This window comes from Amia ocellicauda, chromosome 15 (assembly GCF_036373705.1).
Source record: "Amia ocellicauda isolate fAmiCal2 chromosome 15, fAmiCal2.hap1, whole genome shotgun sequence".
Taxonomy (NCBI): domain Eukaryota; kingdom Metazoa; phylum Chordata; class Actinopteri; order Amiiformes; family Amiidae; genus Amia; species Amia ocellicauda.
The window spans coordinates 4701166-4722179 of record NC_089864.1 but is presented as its reverse complement, the minus strand read 5'-3'; the positions used below and the strand labels follow the sequence as shown (position 1 = coordinate 4722179).

Below are 21014 nucleotides of genomic sequence, written 5' to 3'. Positions count from 1 at the left end.
TAATTTGTGTGACACATCTTCCAAAAAAGGGCAAAAGGGCGGGGCTTATTCAAATATTGGCGGGTATTATTGATTGACGTGCGCGGACCGCGGTGTTTTAACGGAGGGGGCGGGGCTTGTGGCGGCGGTTGCCGGGGACGCGGGCGGTTGCCGGGGCGGGGGCGGCGCGCGGCGCGGTGGGCAGATCTCGCGCTAGGAGCCGGCGCGCCAACTTTCAAAGCACTTCCTGCAGGGACGGCACGAACCAGGGAGAGGACGGTGCGGCCGTGCAACTCACAAAGCTTTTTCTTTCCCCCCCCACCTCATTGCACACTAACGGCGGATCGCTGGATAACTGCAGGTCGATGTGAGTGATCGGTGGGGGGGCTCGGCAGGTGGTCGCTTGGGAGGGTGAATTTAAGGACCACTGCAATCGATCAAGATCTCAAATCTATATGTAGGTCATATAGCTGGCAGAGCCGGAAACAGCTGCTTTGACACATATCAGCCCTTGACACATATCACACAGGACCTGCGGACACACTTTATGGCGTAAATACTGGACTCCAAGTGTTTTATTTGCTCCGTGTACATAGGATTGTTTTCTCTTTATTTGTGTATTTGCGTGTTTATCGATGGCAGTATTTGAAGCCACAGGACATGGGCGTAGTGTCTGAAACGCGTTCCTTGTCGCAACCAGCACCGCTTTTAGTAAGATTTTAAATAAGAATTAAAATAAAACCAACGACAGGCTACACAGTCTTTCCAAATTACACGATTTGTCGGTCGTTTTGTGATGCTTGAAAGGGGGAAACAAAGGCCAGCTGTCGATCAATCCCTGGTTTCCTCTGAGTGCGTCTTCCGAGGATAGAGGCAGGACTGACAGGTCGAGTCTCCTGGAGAAATGCCTTTAGTTTAAGCCGGACAGGTGAGAACCGTGTCTTCTTTCAAAACAGGAATTATAAGTGAATATACAAGTCGGTCTTGCTTATTTTTCCCGAACTAAGCAATTAAAAACACCATTGATTTGAGTGCATTTCGTAAACGGCTTTCAAGTTAATAACTGTTGTATTTTAGGCAGATTTCATAATTGCAACAGTGTCTCATCTGATTTGTGTTTGTTTGTTTACGCTCATGTATTTGAATAGGTACAAAACACCGTAATCCGACAGGTGTTTTGTCTAGGTGATCCTTAGGGTGCAATCTGACTTCTGATGTCACAGTTCATATTTAGTAGTCAGTGCATGTGCTGAAAGTGTCATAATAATTAATTAATAATTAAAACACGCACACACAGTAGTGGTGCAAAGGCTACAGAAAGATGTCAGAAGTTATGTTTTAAAGTGTAGCATCCCCACTTCCATTCTTGAAACCAATTCGCCCGGTCATCCCCACCGCCTGATCCTCCCCTCGGCGTGTCGGGGGTCCCCGCCCGGCATGTTATCGGAAGTACAGCCTTGCTTCCAGTTGCTGCGCATCGGACCGTCCTCGGGCTCCAGCTCGGACGCCGCCCGGGACCTGTACACCTTCAGGCCGGCCCTGCCCCGCTGCGTGTTCCGCCTGGGCCGGCGCGCCGAGCTGTGCGACGTGACGCTGCAGTCGGAGAGTCGGCCGGAGCTCATTTCGCGAATCCACGCCGAGCTGCAGGCGCAGAAGGAAGAGGAAGAGCAGGATGAAGGATGGAGGGTGTATATGGTGGACCACAGCAGCCATGGTGAGCGAGCAGTCCGCCGGGAGAGGGTGCAGCCCGACACTGTGGTCGCTCTCTTTACCTCACAGTCACTCACTCAAGTGCTACACAGTTATGTATCCTTGTGTGTAATCGCATGTGTGATATCTTAGTGCTTCTGTACAGTATAATTTGATGCAATCTACAGAGTAATTCCTTAATATTGATTTTGCTATCGATAAATAGACATTTTGTTGCATTTGTGTCCGCCACCTCTGTTTAAGGCAACTTTAACTGAAGTAGATGTTCTCTCTGAGGTGAAAAATAATTACCAGTAAGGAATTAAATTGGGCCAACTCAGCTGGTAGGCAAAACGGTTAACACAAGTTATTTAAGCACCAATCCACCAGGCTGGACTAGATCAATTTATTTATTTTGTTTGTTTTTCTTGCCATCCATTTTTCAGTAACTGCTTCATTTAGTGCAGGGGCATCATGAGCTTGAGCCTTGCCCAGCAGATAGAGGGTGCAAGGTAGGGTACCCTGGATAGGATGCCAGTCTACCACAGGGCAGCACTAACGCACACGCAATTACAGGGCAATTTAGAGTAGCTAGTCAATCTAAGCAGCCTGTCTTTGGGCTTGGGGGCAAAACCTGTGTGTCCGCAGTCAGAATAGGCAGATCCCCAAGGGCGATTGGGGCCCGAGGAGCTGCGAGGCAGGAGTGCTAACCACTGTGTCACCCTCCTTACTGTGTTTGGTTTGTTTTATTTATTTGTTTGTTTTCTCCACCCTTCTCAACAGGCACCTGGGTGAACGATTCCCGTCTGAAGCGTGGCGAGCGTACGGAGCTCAGCGACGGCGACACCCTGACGTTTGGCGAGGGAGACCAGGCCGCCCCGGGCTCGGACGCCAGCCCCGAGTTCTACTTCCTCTTCCAGAAGGTGCTCGTACGGCCTCAGGAGTTCGACGCCATCACGGTGCCCAAGGCCTCGTCCTTCACCACCCTGAGCGGGCAGCCCTCCATGTTGCCCAGCGCCGGGCGGGTCAAGACGCTGTGCCGCACCCCCGAGCTCTCTGCGCCGCTCCCCTCGAACAAGGCCACTGTCATTCTCAACTCCATCGGGAGTATCAGTAAGCTGCAGGCTCGCCCGCTGACTTTCCACCCGGAGAAACCACCGCTGACCCGGCCGCGCGCCCTCTCGGCCACCTTCACCCCGCCTCCCGCCTCCTCCTCCTCCTCTTCCTCCTCCTGCTACGCCGCGGGCCGCTCATCCAAGAGCAGACGCAAGTCAGCACACACTGTTCTGGCTGAGCTAGAGGATGAGGTCTCCGAGGAGGTGAGGCTAGAAACCAAAGTGCAAAACAACACATGCATACACAGTGCAGTAAAATACATACACACTGCATAGCATGGTATAAAATGCAATACAATCACAGAAACATGCTTTGAAAAACCTTTATCAGAACCAAAGGAGGGTGAATGTTCTTAATGTTTGGGCTGTGCTGTTTTAATTCTCTTAAACCCGAGACTAACCCAGCTGTGGGGCCTGTCTGGCTCCGCCCACAGGTCCGGCAGGCCAAGAGACGCCACTGCAAGTCAGAGTCGGACGCCCAGCCACCCCAGGCCGCCCCCTGTCACTCCCTGGTGTCCAGCTTTGTGCAACGCACCCCGAAAGGCCAGCGCAGGAGGCTGCCCAGCAGCGGGAACCTCTACAGCCCCCTGTTGATGTCCAGAGAGCACTGCGGTCGGCTGGGGCAGGACCAGAGCGACGGCAGCACCGCCCTGCTGCACAAACTGCACATGAGCTCTGCGGGGTGAGAGGACCGGCCTGGGGAGTCTGACCAGAGTAGCAGGATGAAGCCCATTTCATCTTATTCTCTCTCCCTTTCTGCTCTTATGATCTGTATTCATTATAATTGATGGTCTAGAATCTAGAATAGATGTAACTAATACAGTTGCAATGAAAATGGAAGTGATGACGATTATTGTGAATATTATAATGATGTGTTTTTGAGGCCGGATCCAGGTACCATGTTGGTGATCCTGTCTCAATGATTGGTCTCCTTCGTTCATCTTTCTCTTTTTCCTCTCTTCCAGGAAGCGCCGGGGGCGGCCCAGGAAGCACCCGCTGGTGTCGGGGCACCTGTACGTTGAGACCGAGGTGCGCCCGGCGGCCCTGGGGACCCCCCTTCGAGAGCTGGCCGAGCCCTGCGCCTCCCCGCGCTGCCGGCTGCCCCAGCAGGACACAGTGAAGTGGGTACAGTGTGACGACTGTGATGCCTGGTACCACGTGGACTGCGCCGGCTGGAGCGACGGCAGCGTGCAGGACGCGGCCGCCGAGTTCCACTGCGGCTGTCGCTGACGGGACCCCAATATCCCCCCTGAACTGGACTCGGGGTGAAGAGAGGGGCACCTTGGCCAGCGTGGTGTCTTTATTTCGAAGGGATTTTGTTTGAGCTTTGGGAGTCTTTGTTGCAGTGTGTCCAATAGAGTCTGGACTCTGTTACCTTTCTGATACATTTATATATCTGTATTTTTAATTTTTTAAGATTTCGGAAACTTATTGGTCTCAGAGGCAGGATTTTCCCAGTTTAAGCACTACTGCCTGCACCTATTTCGGGAAACCTGCTGGAGAATGTGCTCTGTCTCAGCGTGCTTTTTAAATAACGCTTTCTCAGGTCTCGGAGGCCATGTGTCTTGTCCCTGAAGGAAGGGTGGGCTGGTGCAACACAATGTTTTTTTTTAATCTGTGTGGATTGTTTTTAGTTTTTATACCTTACCAATCAATCGGTCTCACCCCTATAATCCCAGTTCTTAATGTGGGACGGATGCAGGCAGTCAACACAAACTCTTACTATCTCTCTCTCACACACACACACACACCTTCCCATTGTTTACCAATCAGTAATTATAAGTCCATTTGGGTTTGTTCTTTTACTATCGGCTCACAGGCCCACAGCGCTACGATGGAGCTCTCGCTGTGAAGGCTGCAGCACTCCCAGGTGCCCCAGTCAGACACAGGGGGGTGCTGTTCCCTTGAGTTACGTGCAAAGGAAAACCCTTGTTGACTGCAGCCCACGCAACCCCCAGCGGCCCTCAGACAGCTCCACTCTTGTGGGGAATCCCAGCCACAGGTGGCTATGACACAGTCCAGAATGGAGCCAATATGTCTGGACTATAGGGTTCAGATTGAAGCCAGCTTTGTCTGGACTATTTGGCTTGACCCATCTCCTATACCAATAACATTTGACCGACTCTCTGCCTTAATTTATGATGTTACTTTTTATATATATGAAAATGTGTTTTTTTCAATCCTTCTGAGTTTTTTGTGGCTATTTTTTTCAAGGGTGGATGGTGCTTTAAAATGAATGCGATTTAATCCTTCATTATGCCATAGACATTTCACCTCTCTCCCCCTGTTACTGAGGATCTCGCATCTACACAATGCACAGCAGAGTTACCCTCACCTGAGCACAGTGGCATCAGGGAGAAAGCCCATTGACTCCAAACCAGTGCTTTGCGATTATCTGTCTATAGATGGAGATCAGCAACACACACTTTTGTGAAAGGCTGCTTTGTGATTGATTTCAGAGGCTGGATAAATGGCTTCCAAGATAGTAAGTTGCGAAAGACAGGGAAAATAAGACCCTTCTGACTCATAGCAAGTGCGCTGAAAATCCCTGGGTCTCTCAAAAATATCTCATGGCATGAGGTCTGGCAACACTCTTGTGATCATTTAAATTCACTTGGTTAGTGGTTGTGTTTCCAGGGGCAGGAGGAAAGCAAAGAGGTTGCGTACCAGTTTTACTTCCCAGTTTTTGTTCCAGTAAGCTTGTTTTGTCAATCCTGCCCTCGGCACAGTACAGGTCTGCTCTTTCCTAGTAATGTACAATGTGTATTAATTGTCTTTATTGAAAATGGAGTAAAAAAATACATATGCTAGAAGGACTGGGAAATAAAACAACAGAATGGTTGTCGGTGACATATTTTAAGGTTGTTGAAGATTTCTGATCCCAAGCTAATTCTGCTGAAGGGTTTTTGAAAGTTGCAGCAGCTTTTTGAAGGAAGGAGTCTGCCAATAGCTGTATAGTAACCTGAAAATGCAACATGTATGTATGTATGTATGTATGTATATAGATATATGTGTGTGTGTGTATGTGTATATATATATATACATATACACACTGGCTATGAATGCAGTCAGTTGACCTAAGCGTATGAGACCAGCAAGTACAATGAGAAGACTTTGACCCACTAAATATGGGCCCAACACAAATGTCTAACATCCCTCATGAGATAAACAGAGACTTGTAACAGCAGGATCTCCAGCCCTGGTCCTTCTACAGTACTGTTAGAAGGACCTGGAGATTATCCAAAATGGACCCAAGCATCTAAAAGGCTCTTCAGTGGGGGCGCTGAGTGGAATATGTAAATGAAGTACCTTTACAAAGTCTGGGTGTCATCTGCCTGTCTCTGCCGAGTAAAAGCTATACCACAAAGGACTGGAGCAACAGTAGTAAATACTATATAATAACGTATCGGCTTGCCTGCTTGTATGTGTAGTGCAGGTGATTCAGAATATATCTATATCTGTCCTGGGGATATTGATCACTGAGTCAAATATACGCGTCACATTTATTTATACGGGTTAATCTCTTACCGATTCCATCATTTCCTCTCCCTGTCACTGGGGAGATTTTAAGCTAAGAGACATGTATATTTTTAAATATTTTTTGTCAATGAACCATGCATCTATGTGTCATGTTTGTATGTATGTATATATTTAATAATACTCTGGTTTTGTCCATCTGTCGCTTATCATTGCCGAACAATAAACGATGCAGGAAAAGTGGAAATCAAGGTGAATAGTATGTTGTTTTGTCAGGAAAGTATAATTAAGGAAGGTTTTATGACCAACGATAAAATGTGGAAGGAGTGGGGGCCTTGTGACTGTGTTTGGTGTAGATTTGCATCTCTGTCTTCTGTATCTTACGTTTTGGTCACAATACAGCCATCATAACAAAACAACAAACAAACTTCATGAATATATATATATATATAGTTTTATTTTATTTTTACTAGTCCCTAAACTGATACTAATCAAACTCATGAATGACTGGTCACAAGAAAAGGATCTTTGTTATGTTTATTTACAGCATCTCCCCTTTCCAAAACCCCTCGATTGCTGCACGAGAAGAGCAGAAATCAATCTAGGAAGAAAACACACAACAAAAAATAAAAAGAATAAAATTAGAAAAAAAAATTAAACAAAGACCTTAAATACAGATTTTCTATGGCCGTCATTCTACAAGGCACTTTATCGGTTTGCTTTCCTGGAATGTGTCAAGGGAGAATAAAATGGATCTCTACCTGGTTGATTCTATTGTCCATCAATGTCATCTACTATTAAAAGATCTCGTTTGAGGAAGACAGAAGCACAGAGGAGGGGATCGATGGGCCCCCAGGACCGGGTTTAGGAAGTACTGGGTTAGGGACCTCAGGTGGCCTATGGCAGTGTTTCCCAGTCCTGCTCTTGAGGGGCTCACTGTTTTTTCTGATTGGTGCCCCAGTCGAGTTCTGGGACAGTGAAGGCAATCAGTCCCCCTTTCAATGAGCATGGAGCTCGGGAAAACAAACTAATTGCATGTATCTATTATTATTTGGGAGTATTTCTGAAACCAACGACTGGGCAAGAGGAAAATAAAAATAAAAAATTCAAACAAACATCATACCTTGCCAGTTAAATTAGGGCATTGATAAGTTCCTTGATACCAGGGAACTCTGACCTATTAACCAGACAGACAGACAGACAGACAGACAGACAGAAAGATAGAGAGGCAGGCAATCTAGCAACACTGCCTTACAGGACATTCAGGGTGAGACGAGGGGAATGGGGGGGGGGTTAAAAACAAAAGTGCCCCTGTACAACTGAAGACAAAGGCCAAAGGCACAAAGAGGTGCTTTCCTTTCCCCATTCCTTTCTCTGCCTATTCCCTATTCCTCCCCCACCCCCCCCCAGACTCGCTGATTTCTTCTCCTTTGCTCATTGTTCTCCAGAGAGAGATCAGCTGGAGGGCATGGGGTGCCCCATGGCCGGGGGAGGGGGCATTGGCTGGGAGTAGGCCTCTGGGTCGTGGAACTGGGGCATGTATAGGGTGGCAAACGCAGAGTTGTTGTAGCCGTGGGAGCCCATGGGGTTGTGGTAGGGCACGGCGGACGGGCTGAAGGACTGGGCGCCCTCGTACTCCTCGATGCCCGGGAAGGTGCTGCGTTTGCCCTTCTGCCTCCGGTTGCAGAACCACACGCGCACCACCTGAGGGGGGAGGGAGGGAAGAGTGTGTTGTCAGTTTGGCACGAGATACAGTTAAAAGGGTGTACTCCACAGAGTCATGTTCCTCATGATTCATCCCAAGGACTGACCCCTCAGCTGCCCCTGTCTAACCTGTGCACTAGGAATTGTATCATTTATATTACTGTACTTGTTTTAAAGCACACACACATTACAAACGAGTTTTCTCATTTCCGATGTAATGAATAAAGGGACGAGAGAAACACATCGGCTGGGGATTACGCAGTGTATATGTAACAGGGGACTTTTAAAACTACTGTACACATGTATTGGTAGGGTGGTATTAGGCTATACTATAACAGGGTTTAATACATGGACAAAAATAAAGAAACGCCTAATGCTACATACAGTACATGTTTATATATACTTCCAAATATTTTTTCCCAATAATTTTCACACCATAGGTGTTTCCTTTACAATGTTATAAAATATTTTGTCCATTGGTGTTGGTAATACATGCTTAGGTTTCATAAAAATCGTGTCAATCTTTTCCCGTCCTCAAAGAAACACAGAAGAACAGAGATTTTCACAGCTGGTGTCCTGAGGAGGTGTAATTATCTGTGAAGACCAAGGCCTGCCATACGTACGTCCTTCTCCAAGTTGAGGTCGTCTGCGATCTGGGCAATTTCCTGGGCAGAAGGTTTGGGACACTTGCTGAAGTAGGTCTCCAGGCTCCCCTTCACGTTGTTCTCGATGCTGGTTCTCTTCCTCTTGCGGGCCTGGATGGCAGCTTGTTCCAGGTTACAGAGCTGGTGACACAGATACACGAACAGCAGTGGATTAGTCTCGATCACAAGTTCGGCCCTGTACAGGTTGGCATAAGCACCTGGTCTAGTGTTTGATGTTAGTTTGCAGGGAACATGAAGCGATAGTTTAGTGTGGATACTGTAGACCACCGCTGTACAGGCAGATGGAGTGACAGCCACAGTTTAGCATCATCCTACAGCAGACATAACTGACCTCTTGCAGGTTCTGGTTGGTGTCCACCTCTCTCAGCCAGCGGTCCAGCAGTGGCTTCAGCTTGCACATGTTCTTGAAGCTCAGCTGCAGGGCTTCAAACCGGCAGATGGTCGTCTGACTGAACATCTTCCCTGAAATGCACAGACCTGCTCAGACACAACCCTTTAACAAACCACAGCCATATTGCTGTCACCTCCACCCTAAAGCAGCACTTACATATAGCAGTGGCCCAGGGATTTAAACTCAGAGATCTTTGGAAGGCCATCTCTACAATCCACCTTCACTAATCTTTAATATTAAAAAAACGATATGGTCATAACTTAGGGCTAGACCAAATCAAAACATGACCCCCCCCCACCGGATGGCATATTATTAAGTTGTACCCTATCACATTTTGATTTACAAATAGTAGGGAATGTACCACAATTGGGTAGAGATTTGCACTTTGCAATTCAGTCTCATTCACTATAACTTTTTATAATGTTTGTTGTTTTTAACACAAATTGCATGAATGTGGTTCTGCAGGTAATATAAGGAGCAACATTGCCAAAGCATTGCAAAATCTGAGAACGAATTTAAATAATAAGAATAAGTACATGTATATATAGAAAATACATTTTAAAAAGTAATCATAAATGTATTAATATCTAACTATGAGTTGGGTAAAATTAACTCAAAGACAACACAACTGGATACGTTAAACCCAGAACCAACTCAGAGGTCAGTGTCATCTGCAGCTGTATAAAATATGGACTGTTATATGTTTAAAAATACATAATTTAAAAATATTATGGCATTATTATTATAATTATTATTATAATTAAAATGAATAAAGTACTGTTGAGTGTTACCGTATAGGACGCCCAAAGCGAGGCCCACATCTGCCTGCGTGAAGCCCAGCGTGATGCGCTTGTGCTTCAGCTCCTTGGCGAACTGCTCCAGGTCCTCGGCGCTCAGCGACTCCTGGGCACAGACACAGGATTATTATTATTATTATTATTATTATTATTATTATTATTATTATTAATATCATTACGGTAGGTTTATAACCCACACCAGACGAGATTATGAGGCAGGTTCAGGTCGGTAAGTATTTTGGAGACCCAGGACACGTTAGGGAAAACCACAACCCAAGACACCCGTCCTTCTCTCTGCAGTGAGCTTTCAAGTCTTATTGATAAAGGTATACAGCAATAAAAAAAAACATTTACTTCAGAACATTTCTATTTTCTCTCCTTCAGTTTCTTCGCCCTAAATAATTGCAATTTTAAATGCAGTGTCATCTGTAACAGACCTGGAGGATTTATGAATCATTGCAAACAAACTTTATCCACATACCTCGGTTTAACAGAAAGAAACGCACATTTATTTACTGTTTTATCCAAAGACAAAATTGATCCAATGCAAACATTTGAATATTAACCTTTTCTGAGCTACATTGTCCTAAGAGTGACCTTAATACTAATAATAATGAGTATACTAGTAATAATAATAATGATGTGTGTAATTATGTATTTATTTAATGACACAAAGTCATTTAAATGTAGAAAAATAGTGCTGTCCCACATATTTCCAATCATGAAAACATATGAAGCAACTGCAGGGTTTGTATTTCCGCTCAGTCAAAATCATTTTTCACAATCTTGCCTCACAATGAAGTTCTCAGTTCTCGCCACTTAAATCAAGCCGAACCCTCCTCTGTTTCCACCAGGAATCTCTGTTTTAAACATAGGCTCAGGCCTGTTATTGCACTTAAATCCCTAGTATTAAACCTACATGAAGTTCCCCTTCATTATTGACAAGTATTCACATATCCATATATACAGCTCTGGAAAAAATTAAGTTCAAGTTCAGAAATCAATGTTAAGTGGTACATTTTTTACAGAGTTGTATATAACACAAAGCTTGACTGAAATAAATGTTTTAAGCTCGGTGCAGATGTGTCTTTCCACTCTGATGTCTACATCCACAAGCTTTGTTCATTTATCACATCTATCAGAGATATTGAAGCCATCTTGTCTTTTCAAATGGTACTGAGCTTGATCTCTCCCCACTGGATCACGGCCTAAGATATGGACTTGGCTTCTCTTTGGAGATGCACAACTGGAGCAAATACTTTCACACTAGCAAACCACTTTGGCTTCAGTTTAACTGTTCATTGATTCCCAAAAAACAACATAAAACTTTCCCTTACCTCGTCTCCGCTGTCGCTCGACGCTCCTCGCCCTTCCTCGCTCCCCGGACTCTCGTTGCTGGTGGGGGGGCTCACACTGCTGCTATCCAGGGGGCTGAGGGGGGTCTCCAGGCCAGGTTGTGCCCCGAGAACCAGCTCCCCAGCACCCCCTCCAGTCCTGGAGGAAACGGGGCTGTTACAGGGGAGGAGGCCTGCAGTCCCTGAGCTGACCTGAGGTAAGAGGCAAGAATTCCAGGGCTGGTACACCAAGCTTTCCTTCTCCGCCTTGACCGGCTCCCCTGTTTTCGGGGGCTCGTAGACCATGGCGCCTCCTCCGTGGGACCAGGCCTCGGCCCCAGGGAAGGGGTACCAAGCCCGGGTCAGGCCATGAGCGCCCCTTGAGGTGGGGTCCTCAGGCATGAGTTGGGGAAAATCCCCGGCTTTGTAGGCCCCAAACGCGTCGTTGTAGTAATGCGGGACGGCATCTTGGCCGAGGTGGAGGCCGTCTGCGGGAAATTGGAAGGATCTTCCGAGCTCTTGGGCAGACAGGCGCCCTGTCATTGTAAATTGTTGGGGATGGGTAGGTATTCTCAAGGCAGTCAGCAGTCTCTGTCTTTCTGTGTCTATCTCTCTCTCAGAATGTGTGCCTCCCTTGATCATGCACTCCCACAAAAACAAGTGACACTTCTCCTTCCTACCAAACTCAGGCCGAGAAACTGGTCCCGCCCTTCAGGTGACTTCCACTCGGTCCTCCCTCAACCCGTATCAGTGAGGCTCTTCCCCACAAATCTCTTATCCCACTTCAAAGCCAAGATCAATGGACGCTGCCTCAAACAGTCTAGCTGCCCCCCCACTCCCACCCCCCACCCCCTTTTACACACACCCCCTGCTAGCTGGCCAAATCCATGGGCATGCTAATGACACCCCCACCCCCCTCTACCACCCCCTGGGGGAAGATGCAGAGTCAATTGGTAGACTGGGAGTCCTCCTGTTGCTCTGGTTTCCACTGGTCCAATTGAATGGTGCTCCTGCCTTGGCCTGAAGTTCAAAAGTAGAAGGCCTGCTGCTTTAAACAGGGTCACTCTCATTCATTTCCAGTGTAATCCCTTTACTGAAAAACAAAAACCCAGGGAGAAGCCTTTCTTTTACCAGACCCTGTTCATATGGACGGTACCCTGCTCACAGATGTGTAACCCAGTTTCTGTGGGTTGGCCAGTGTCTGGATGGGGGAAATACAGTATAGTGCTATTGTGCTTTCTCCCTATTTTTGTCCTTGGATCACATTAGCAAGGAGTGTAAAGCTAACACTGTTTTGTGTGTGTGTGAAAATGATGGGATAAATGGGTGAATATATAGAAAGGAAATATTAATAATAAAGAATGGTATGAAATAGATATATTACTTTGGGATTGAAGTTTGGGATTTCACTGTATACCCAGCTAGTGATGTAGGAGAGCTAAGTGTTGCTAATCTCTTCTTATCATTCGGTTTCACTGCGTTTTCTGCCGAAAACAAACACACCCTTTTCAAAGCGGTTCAGACATTGTCTGACCAGCGACTGCGAGCGTCACACCTAGCAATCATACAGGTCAGACCTTGGAAGCTGCATGTCGTCTTTTTTTAGTGGGGGAGGGAGGAGCTGCAAAACGTCTGTCTGGATTAAATCTTTAGTCAAACACAATTCTCCAAATCAAAGGCTGATTTTGAGTCAGAATCACATTTTTAAAAAGGGATAAAATCAGAAGTTTGACTAATTTTTAAAGCCTGGCCTACATGTTTAAAGGTGTAAAAAGTGAATGTGTTACATTTTGTTTAAACCCTTTGAAAAGAGTTTATTAAATCACCCGAATGAGGATTTAAAACTACATACTTACCTAAACATAGTATGAGTACAGCTCTGGAAAAAATTGATACCACTCCAAGTTCAGAAATCAGTGTTAAGTGGTCTCAATGTTTTACAGAGCTGTATTTGGATATTGTTTTTTTGTTTGTTTGGTAACAACTCGGATGATATTCTCCTTATTACTCATTTAATTTAATTGTGCTTTATTAAAAAAAAAAAAAAAGGCTTTTGTGTTATTGTTATATCAAATTATAGGAAAAGGAGGAAAATTGCAAGTTGTGATGTCATTCCTAAATCCTAATTCAGGGCACTTAATAAACTCCTTAATGGGAATTAATTCATTTCACCCTTTAAAAACAACAATTACATAAATCAATCAGGCATTAAAAGTCACGTTTCTGCCAATGGTGCTATCCTGTCCCTTTTGCAAATCACGCCGTATCATGCACCATTGTTGTCATGCAAAAGAAGAATGAAAAAGCTGATCCTTCCTTTTTCTGACCCTAATTAGGGGCTGGATACATAACGCCTTTAGGATCATGCTAACTGTTTACCTTTGAGCCAAATTGAAATGATGTGTATATATATATATATATATATATATAAAATCATCTTCATTATGTATGTGTTTATACAGCACAAAAATGTAATTCAGCCTTCCCAAAAAAAACAAAAGAAACATCCACAGTGAACTCTTTTCAACGTTTTTCTTTGTATTAAGAAAAGACATCTTTAGACAGAAGTTTCTGTAGCCCCAAAAATTCATGGTGACTTGTCTTCTATTCTGTAACCTTCTGTAGATAACATCCCAAAACTTGCTAACCCCCAACCATCACTCAATAGCCCTTACTAGCCCCCCCAACCAATATCTTCCCTCAATTGCTCTCCTGCAGTGCAGCTTCCTGAAGGGCCATTTTCTGACCGGTCCAAAACAATGGGCCGACACCTCCTCCAGTCTTGCCCCCCCCGGCCCATTCGCAGATCATTAGGCCTTTGTTTTCCACTGGAAGCCAATTTCAGTCATTCCAGTTTGGGGAGCTCCACTCCCAGTCCTGTGCTGAGAGCCCATCTTCGTCTTCCCCTGATCATGGTCGGGCACAGAAAGGACCAGTCGTAGTGGAAAGTATCCCCACCCCTTTGGTTTATAAATCATACAATCATAATATTTAGTGTAATATATTATCCATTCATTATTAACATCTACTGAGGGTTTTGTCGATGCAGCCGGTCCAGTCTGTAGAAAACTGTAAGGATTCCTGTTTATTGAAATGAGCTGAAGCAGGTGGGTGGGTGGGTGGGGGGGACTATTATTTTCTAAAGTATTGACACCATCTCTGAACTCGTTGCAATCGACTAGATTAATTTATTTACTTATTTTTTCCAGGGTTTCCAGAGGCTGAATCATTTTTCAGTTAGTTTGGAATTGATTACTGATACATTAGCTTATTTTAATCAACCATCTATATTCGACTTAACGAATCACCAAAATAAATGAATGTCTTGCATGATAATTGTATGAAGGGAACAAGTCTTGTTATAGTGCAGGCTGACATCCACCTTCTTTTGCTTTTTCTTCATGATATATAACTTGGAATTGTATAGGAGGTCCCAGTCAATCCCAATTAATCAATCACAGGAGCGCTGACAACCATAAACAACAAAAATAATAATAATCATAATAACTATTCACACTTTTTTTTTTTAGTTCACTTACATTATCTGTTATCTGTTATCTGGGAATCTGGAAAGCTCAGGGCTTGAGCTCTTGAGAATATATTATATATTTAGCTACTTACCCACAGACAAACAACATTACACTTTTTTAAGAAATAGACACACAAATAATTAAATAATGGTTAAAACTACTTATGGATTCCTGCCAATTATATTTTTTTGTGAGGAATAAGCCTGGGAACGAATTAGCACAGTGGCAATTCATTGTTTTTTATTTTGTGTTTGTGGAGGGTGCAGACTATCTTAATACATTTTGCCTACAATACAAATGGCATGCTGTGGATGAGCAGAGAAACAGCCACATAATCCACAATATTAGAACATGAGTGTTAATGTTTGTTGTAATTCGGTTGAAGAAGTGGAGACTAGAGTAAGCCCTGGTCTCAGGGCTCTTCTATGGAAAAGGCTGAAGGAACTGAATCTCTTTAGTCTGAAGCAGAACTAATTCCAAAGAGAGTGGATTTGATTCAGATGGTCACAATATTTAAAGGGTTGCACTCAAGGTCTAGATTTTAAATAAAAAAAACACCTGGATTGTTTTTTTTTTTTTTTGTAGGGGCTTCAGAGATTAAGCAAAAATGAAATCATGTTTACACCCAACCCCCTCCTCTTCTGATGCCGGTTTCCGATTGAAGTCAATCCAGTTGGTTTGGAAATATACTTCACTGGAAAGCTACATTGAGGGGAGACCAATTTGCCTGTGAATGGCACTGTTACAAAGGTGCTGGAAGAGCCATTGAGAGAAATCCCTTGTCTGCCTGAACTTTGAAGCTTTCTAATCTCGTGCCTCTAAATAGGTCTCGTTCAAACAAGAAAAAAATACACTGCATCTTCTGTTAAAACCCCCTACAGTGAAACCCATAGGCCTGGACTGGTGTATTCAAGTTGTATATGGAGAAGAAATACAGGGACACCTGCAGTGAATGTGTAAATACATTGCAATATCTAAAAAAAGGTGAATTATGTATAAGAGAGTTGTCACAATCTGGAACAAACTCCCCAGCGATGTGGTTGAAGCAGAAAATGTGGGAACATTTAAAAATAGGCTGGATAGGATCCTTGGATCACTTAGTTATTAATTGACACCAAACGAGCATAATGGGTTAAATGGCCTCCTCTCATTTGTAAACTTTCTTATGTTGTTATCATCTTAATATCCTTTGACGTGAACTTATTTGGCAGTGATCTTTTGAGAAATCGTAGGGCACTGATTTAGCATAGAGGAAACTGTACAGATTCCAGCTGACTGCATTGAGGTGAGACTGGGGAGGGTGTGTCTGTGTGTGTGATGGCGTGGTGCTCTATTCCCAATGAGGGGCAGTGGCTGTATAAGCTGTGTCAATTAGGCAACACTGTCAGACCCGCTCGCTCATAGTTATCACTGCCAACCGGCTACCAATTAAAGAGCACCTCCTGACTCCGAGTTTGCCTCAGGCTGGAGCAGGGCCTGAAGGCAATCATGCACAATTCACATCTCTGGAGACATCTGTAGAGGTTCAGAAGAGTACGCAGGGAGAGTGCTTCACATAGAAACCCCTGCACAGCTCCACAACATTGTCCTGGACTTGAACGAAATTGATATATACTGTGTGTGCGTGTGTGTTTATATATTTATGAATCAGGCCAATGCAGGTTGTAAATTGCACATTGTACTCTGCATTCTGTAGCTCCACTGCCTGGAGCTGGGGGACAATGGGATCCTGATGGGGCCCCCAGGGCTGTGCAGACAGCAGTGCAGTCAGAGCACATTGTTACAGGAGAGGTGAGAAAAAGCTTTCTGTAAAGGCTGTGGGGATGGGGGGTTAACAGCTCTCAGACAATGAAGCTGAAGAGCGGACTGTGCATCTCGACACAATCTTTACTGGTGGAAGACGCCCGTAAAACCTTAAAGATTTTGGGATCTCTCAAGGACCAAAGATTAGGACCAATGGATTAATACAATCGTTTTCTAGGCTCTATATCGTATCCACCTTTTTTATTAATAATAGTTATGGTTGTTATTATTGCTCTGATTGCTGAATCCAGAAAATATGACCGCAACTTTAATGGTTCACAGGTAGAGGCCAATGATAATGTAATTGTGTCCTATTTAGGGCAATTTCTTTCATTCGGTAAACTGGGAGCTTCCACAGCACAGGGGTTGAATACTTATGCAAGCAACACATTTCAGTTTTTTTATTTTTCATAAATATTTCCCAACAGTAAACAATGTCACCTTACAATAATTGATTCTGAGTTTCAGTGTTTTACAATAAAATATTAAACAATGAAAATTCGATGTATTATTTGTAATTCAATAATATGAGAGAATTGGTCAGGGGTCTGAATACTTTTGCAAGGCACTATATATATAGATAGAGAGATGGATAGTGAGAGAACGAGAGAGAGAGTTTTAATAGTTTATTTATACGTTTAGGGAATTCCAGGATTATGTACAAAGAATGTCTACAGCGTTCTCTATGCTGAATCACTTTTCCAGATTCTGAGAATGGTTTAATGAACACACAATCATACATACACACACACATACACACATGCTTACATAGATACTTACCTGATAAACCCTGAGGTGGAAACAACAGGGAATTTTAGAGTGGGTGTTCTTTCCTGACCACAGCTGCTGTGTGAAAACAATGTTTTACATATCAGACTGGCCAGCTGCAGAGGAATGGTTTGCAAGCCCACATTTGGCTGCACACCTCAACACAACCTCAAGGAAGAAGTATGAATCGTGTGGAAAGCTTTTGTGGAAGGCACCGAGAGCCTGCACCCACACAGAAGCTGAATGCACGCGATCGTGTTTTGCTCGACAGATAGCGCATACAGCAAAGAAGAAGGAAAGACAGAATACATCCACTACAGTCTCTGGCTGTGGAATTTAATCTGAACTCTTGTAAAAACGGATGGGAAGACACCTGTTGAACACTCTAGCGGCCAGAGAGAGCCTCAGTGACACTCGGCACAGATAGGAACACAGGTCCCTGATATTGGACACAGTGGGATCCGGGATGGCCTCCTTAATGGCTCAGCTCTTGATAGTCGCAGCAGCAGCGATTCTCAGCAACATGCTGGTGCTGTTTTGCCTGGCACTGCCGGGGACAGAAACTATAACTCCGGCCGTGGCCTCGGTGGCCGTCTCCAACACACTGCTTTCGCTCTTCTCGGCCCTGTACTTCTGGTGCGCTGTCTTTAACCTCTCGCCACTCTCTTATGCCATGCAGTACCTGGCCACCTTGAATATGTACACTACCAGCTGTTTCAGCACTCTGCTCTGCCTCTTCTACTCTGCTAAAATCGTACCTGCCAAGTCTCGCCTCTGCCTCAGTCTCAAGCACGACTTTGCCCGCACGGTGACCCGCTGCCAACTGGGCGGCTTCCTCCTATGCCTCAGCCTCTCCTGCACCTTCTTCCTGCTGTGTTTGGGGCCTGCGGCTTCCAACTCCACAGCAAGGACTGCAGCAGTGAACTCAAGATCAGTGGTAGAAATGAAATGAAATGAAATGTGTGCCAGGAATTAAACAAATCTGCTGAAACAAACCAGTTACGCATGACATTAGGTATGCTTACAGGTGTATGTGATGCATTAGTATCACAGTTATTAATATTAAAATATATTGATCGCTTCTATATTTTCTTCGACAGTAATCTTAACCCTTTGCAGCCAAAGCTTTCTAATATAATTTAAAAATACATGATGACAAGATGTGTCAATTTTGCAGCTTGGTTCAATGAGGAATCGAATGAATAGGTTTCCCTTTTCAAATGCCTGTCTTCGGTTCTGCTGTTATAGTGCTGTTATACAATTCACCTGCAAGCGAAGCACATTTAGTAGGACATCTACATTTAAATCACAAAAAATTGTATGCATTAGTTATCAATGAGATGTATAATCTGAAATGAGTATTACACACACATACAGTGTACACCGATCAGCCATAACATTATGCCCACTGACAGGTGAAGTGAATAACACTGATAATCTCGTTATCATGGCACCTGTCAGTGGGTGGGATATATTAGGCAGCAAGTGAACATTTTGACCTCAAATGTGTTAGAAGCAGGAAAAATGGGCAAACGTAAGGATCTGAGCGACTTTGACAAGGGCCAAACTGTGATGGCTAGACGACTGGGTCAGAGCATCTCCAGAACTGCAGCTCTTGTGGGGTGTTCCCGGTCTGCAGTGGTCAGTACCTATCAAAAGTGGTCCAAGGAAGGAAAAGCGGTGAACCGGCGACAGGGTCATGGGCAGCCAAGGCTCATTGATGCACGTGGGGAGCGAAGGCTGGCCCGTGTGGTCCGATCCAACAGACGAGCTACTGTAGCTCAAATTGCTGAAAAAGTTCATGCTGGTTCTTATAGAAAGGTGTCAGAACACACAGTGCATCGCAGTTTGTTGCGTATGGGGCTGCGTAGCCGCAGACCAGTCAGGGTGCCCATGCTGACCCCTGTCCACTGCCGAAAGCACCTACAATGGGCACGTGAGCATCAGAACTGGACCACGGAGCAATGGAAGAAGGTGGCCTGGTGTCATGAATCACGTTTTCTTTTACATCACATGAATGGCCGGGTGAGTGTGCGTCTCTTACCTGGAGAACACATGGCACCAGGATGCACTATGGGAAGAAGGCGAGTCGGCGGAGGCAGTGTGATGCTTTGGGCAATGTTCTGCTGGGAAACCTTGGGTCCTGCCATTCATGTGGATGTTACTTTGACACGTACCACCTACCTAAGCATTGTTGTAGACCATGTTCACCCTTTCATGGAAATGGTATTCCCTGATGGCATGGCCTCTTTCACCAGGATAATACGCCCTGCCACAAAGCAAAAATGGTTCAGGAATGGTTTGAGGACACAACAACAAGTTCAAAGTGTTGACTTGGCCTCCAAATTCCCCAGATCTCAATCCAATCGAGCATCTGTGGGATGTGCTGGACAAACAAGTCCAATCCATGGAGGCCCCACCTCGCAACTTACAGGATTTAAAGGATCTGCTGCTAACGTCTTGGTGCCAGATACCACAGCACACCTTCAGAGGTCTAGTGGAGTCCATGCCTCGACGGGTCAGGGCTGTTTTGGCAGCAAAAGGGGGACCTACACAATATTAGGCAGGTGGTTATAATGTTATGGCTGATCGGTGTATATACTCAGCAAGAAATGAAACGTCCTCTCAATTTCCACTTGCTTTGATTTTCAGCAAAATTAACGTGTAAATATTTGTATGAACATAAAAAGATTCAACAGCCAAGACATAAACTGAACAAGTTTCACAGACATGTGACTAACAGAAATGGAATAATGTTTCCCTGAACAAAGGTGGGGGGGGGGCAAAAAAGTAACAGTCAGTATCTGCTGTGGCCACCAGCTGCATTAAGTCCTGCAGTGCAGAATTAGTGTCCTAATTTTTTATAACTGTGACCTTAATTTCCTACTGTCTGTAAGCTGTTAGTGTCTTAACGACCGTTCCACAGGTGCATGTTCATTAATTGTTTATAATTCATTGAGCAAGCATGGAAAGCATTGTTTAAACCCTTTACAATAAAGATCTGTAAAGTTATTTGGATTTTTACAATTTGTTCTTTAAAATACAGTGTCCTGAATAAGGGACGTTTCTTTTTTGCTGAGTATATATTATAGTACATCAAAAGTGTCGTTGTCTTCAGCGCTCTTTGCTGCAGTTTGATGTGTCCCATGAAATCCAAGGTCTGCTGCTCAGGATTTTTTCTCAGAGTTACTCAGAATAACGTGCAATCTTTTCTCTGGACTTTGTGTGTTGTCATCCACTTTTTTTTTTGTCTGATCTTTGCATTTTCATTTTCCTTTTAACTTGGTTGGGCTGATTGATGGTGATTGATACTCATTGAAAGAATCCTATGATTGCTTCTATAGTTATAGAACTATGATATGATACAGGTTTGTGATTTGAAGACTCATGGGTAGGGCAAAGTTTTGAATTGGTCAAGGTAAAATGTTCCACTCTTTCTCAATGTGTTATATTATTATTATTATTATTATTATTATTATTATTATTATTATTATTATTATTATTATTATATATTTTTTTTAATTCTCCTGGTATGCATTCATCTCCCATGTAAAGCAGGGGCTTCTGTACCTCCGACAGGTAACTTGATACTGCATGCAAAACCAGGTCTTGGATAAACATCTAATGCACCTGTGAGCACAAGTGTAATCTAATACTTACCACTGATGTTTCCACTCCAGAAGATGTTATGTTTTTTCCAGTGTTAATAATGGTATGAAGAGACTTTATTATTTTAACATTTTATTAAAACATGTATTAACA

General features: G+C 44.3%; 2 protein-coding genes across 2 annotated transcripts; one reads left to right on the top strand and one right to left on the bottom strand.

The window, feature by feature from the left end:
* The first annotated feature begins 233 nt into the window (after nucleotides 1–233).
* On the top strand, nucleotides 234–6511 carry tcf19l (transcription factor 19 (SC1), like). The gene is made up of 4 exons (XM_066687173.1): nucleotides 234–1693; nucleotides 2452–2987; nucleotides 3218–3465; nucleotides 3749–6511. The coding sequence occupies exons 1-4, from the start codon at nucleotides 1417–1419 to the stop codon at nucleotides 4011–4013; spliced, it is 1326 nt and encodes a 441-aa protein (XP_066543270.1). The 5' UTR covers nucleotides 234–1416; the 3' UTR covers nucleotides 4014–6511.
* Nucleotides 6512–7715: 1204 nt separating this feature from the next.
* LOC136711050 (POU domain, class 5, transcription factor 3-like) lies at nucleotides 7716–11694 on the bottom strand. Its single transcript, XM_066687022.1, has 6 exons — nucleotides 11399–11694; nucleotides 11155–11311; nucleotides 9812–9923; nucleotides 8961–9091; nucleotides 8588–8749; nucleotides 7716–7964 (listed from the first exon to the last, which is right to left on the bottom strand). The coding sequence occupies exons 1-6, from the start codon at nucleotides 11692–11694 to the stop codon at nucleotides 7716–7718; spliced, it is 1107 nt and encodes a 368-aa protein (XP_066543119.1).
* Nucleotides 11695–21014: the final 9320 nt, after the last annotated feature.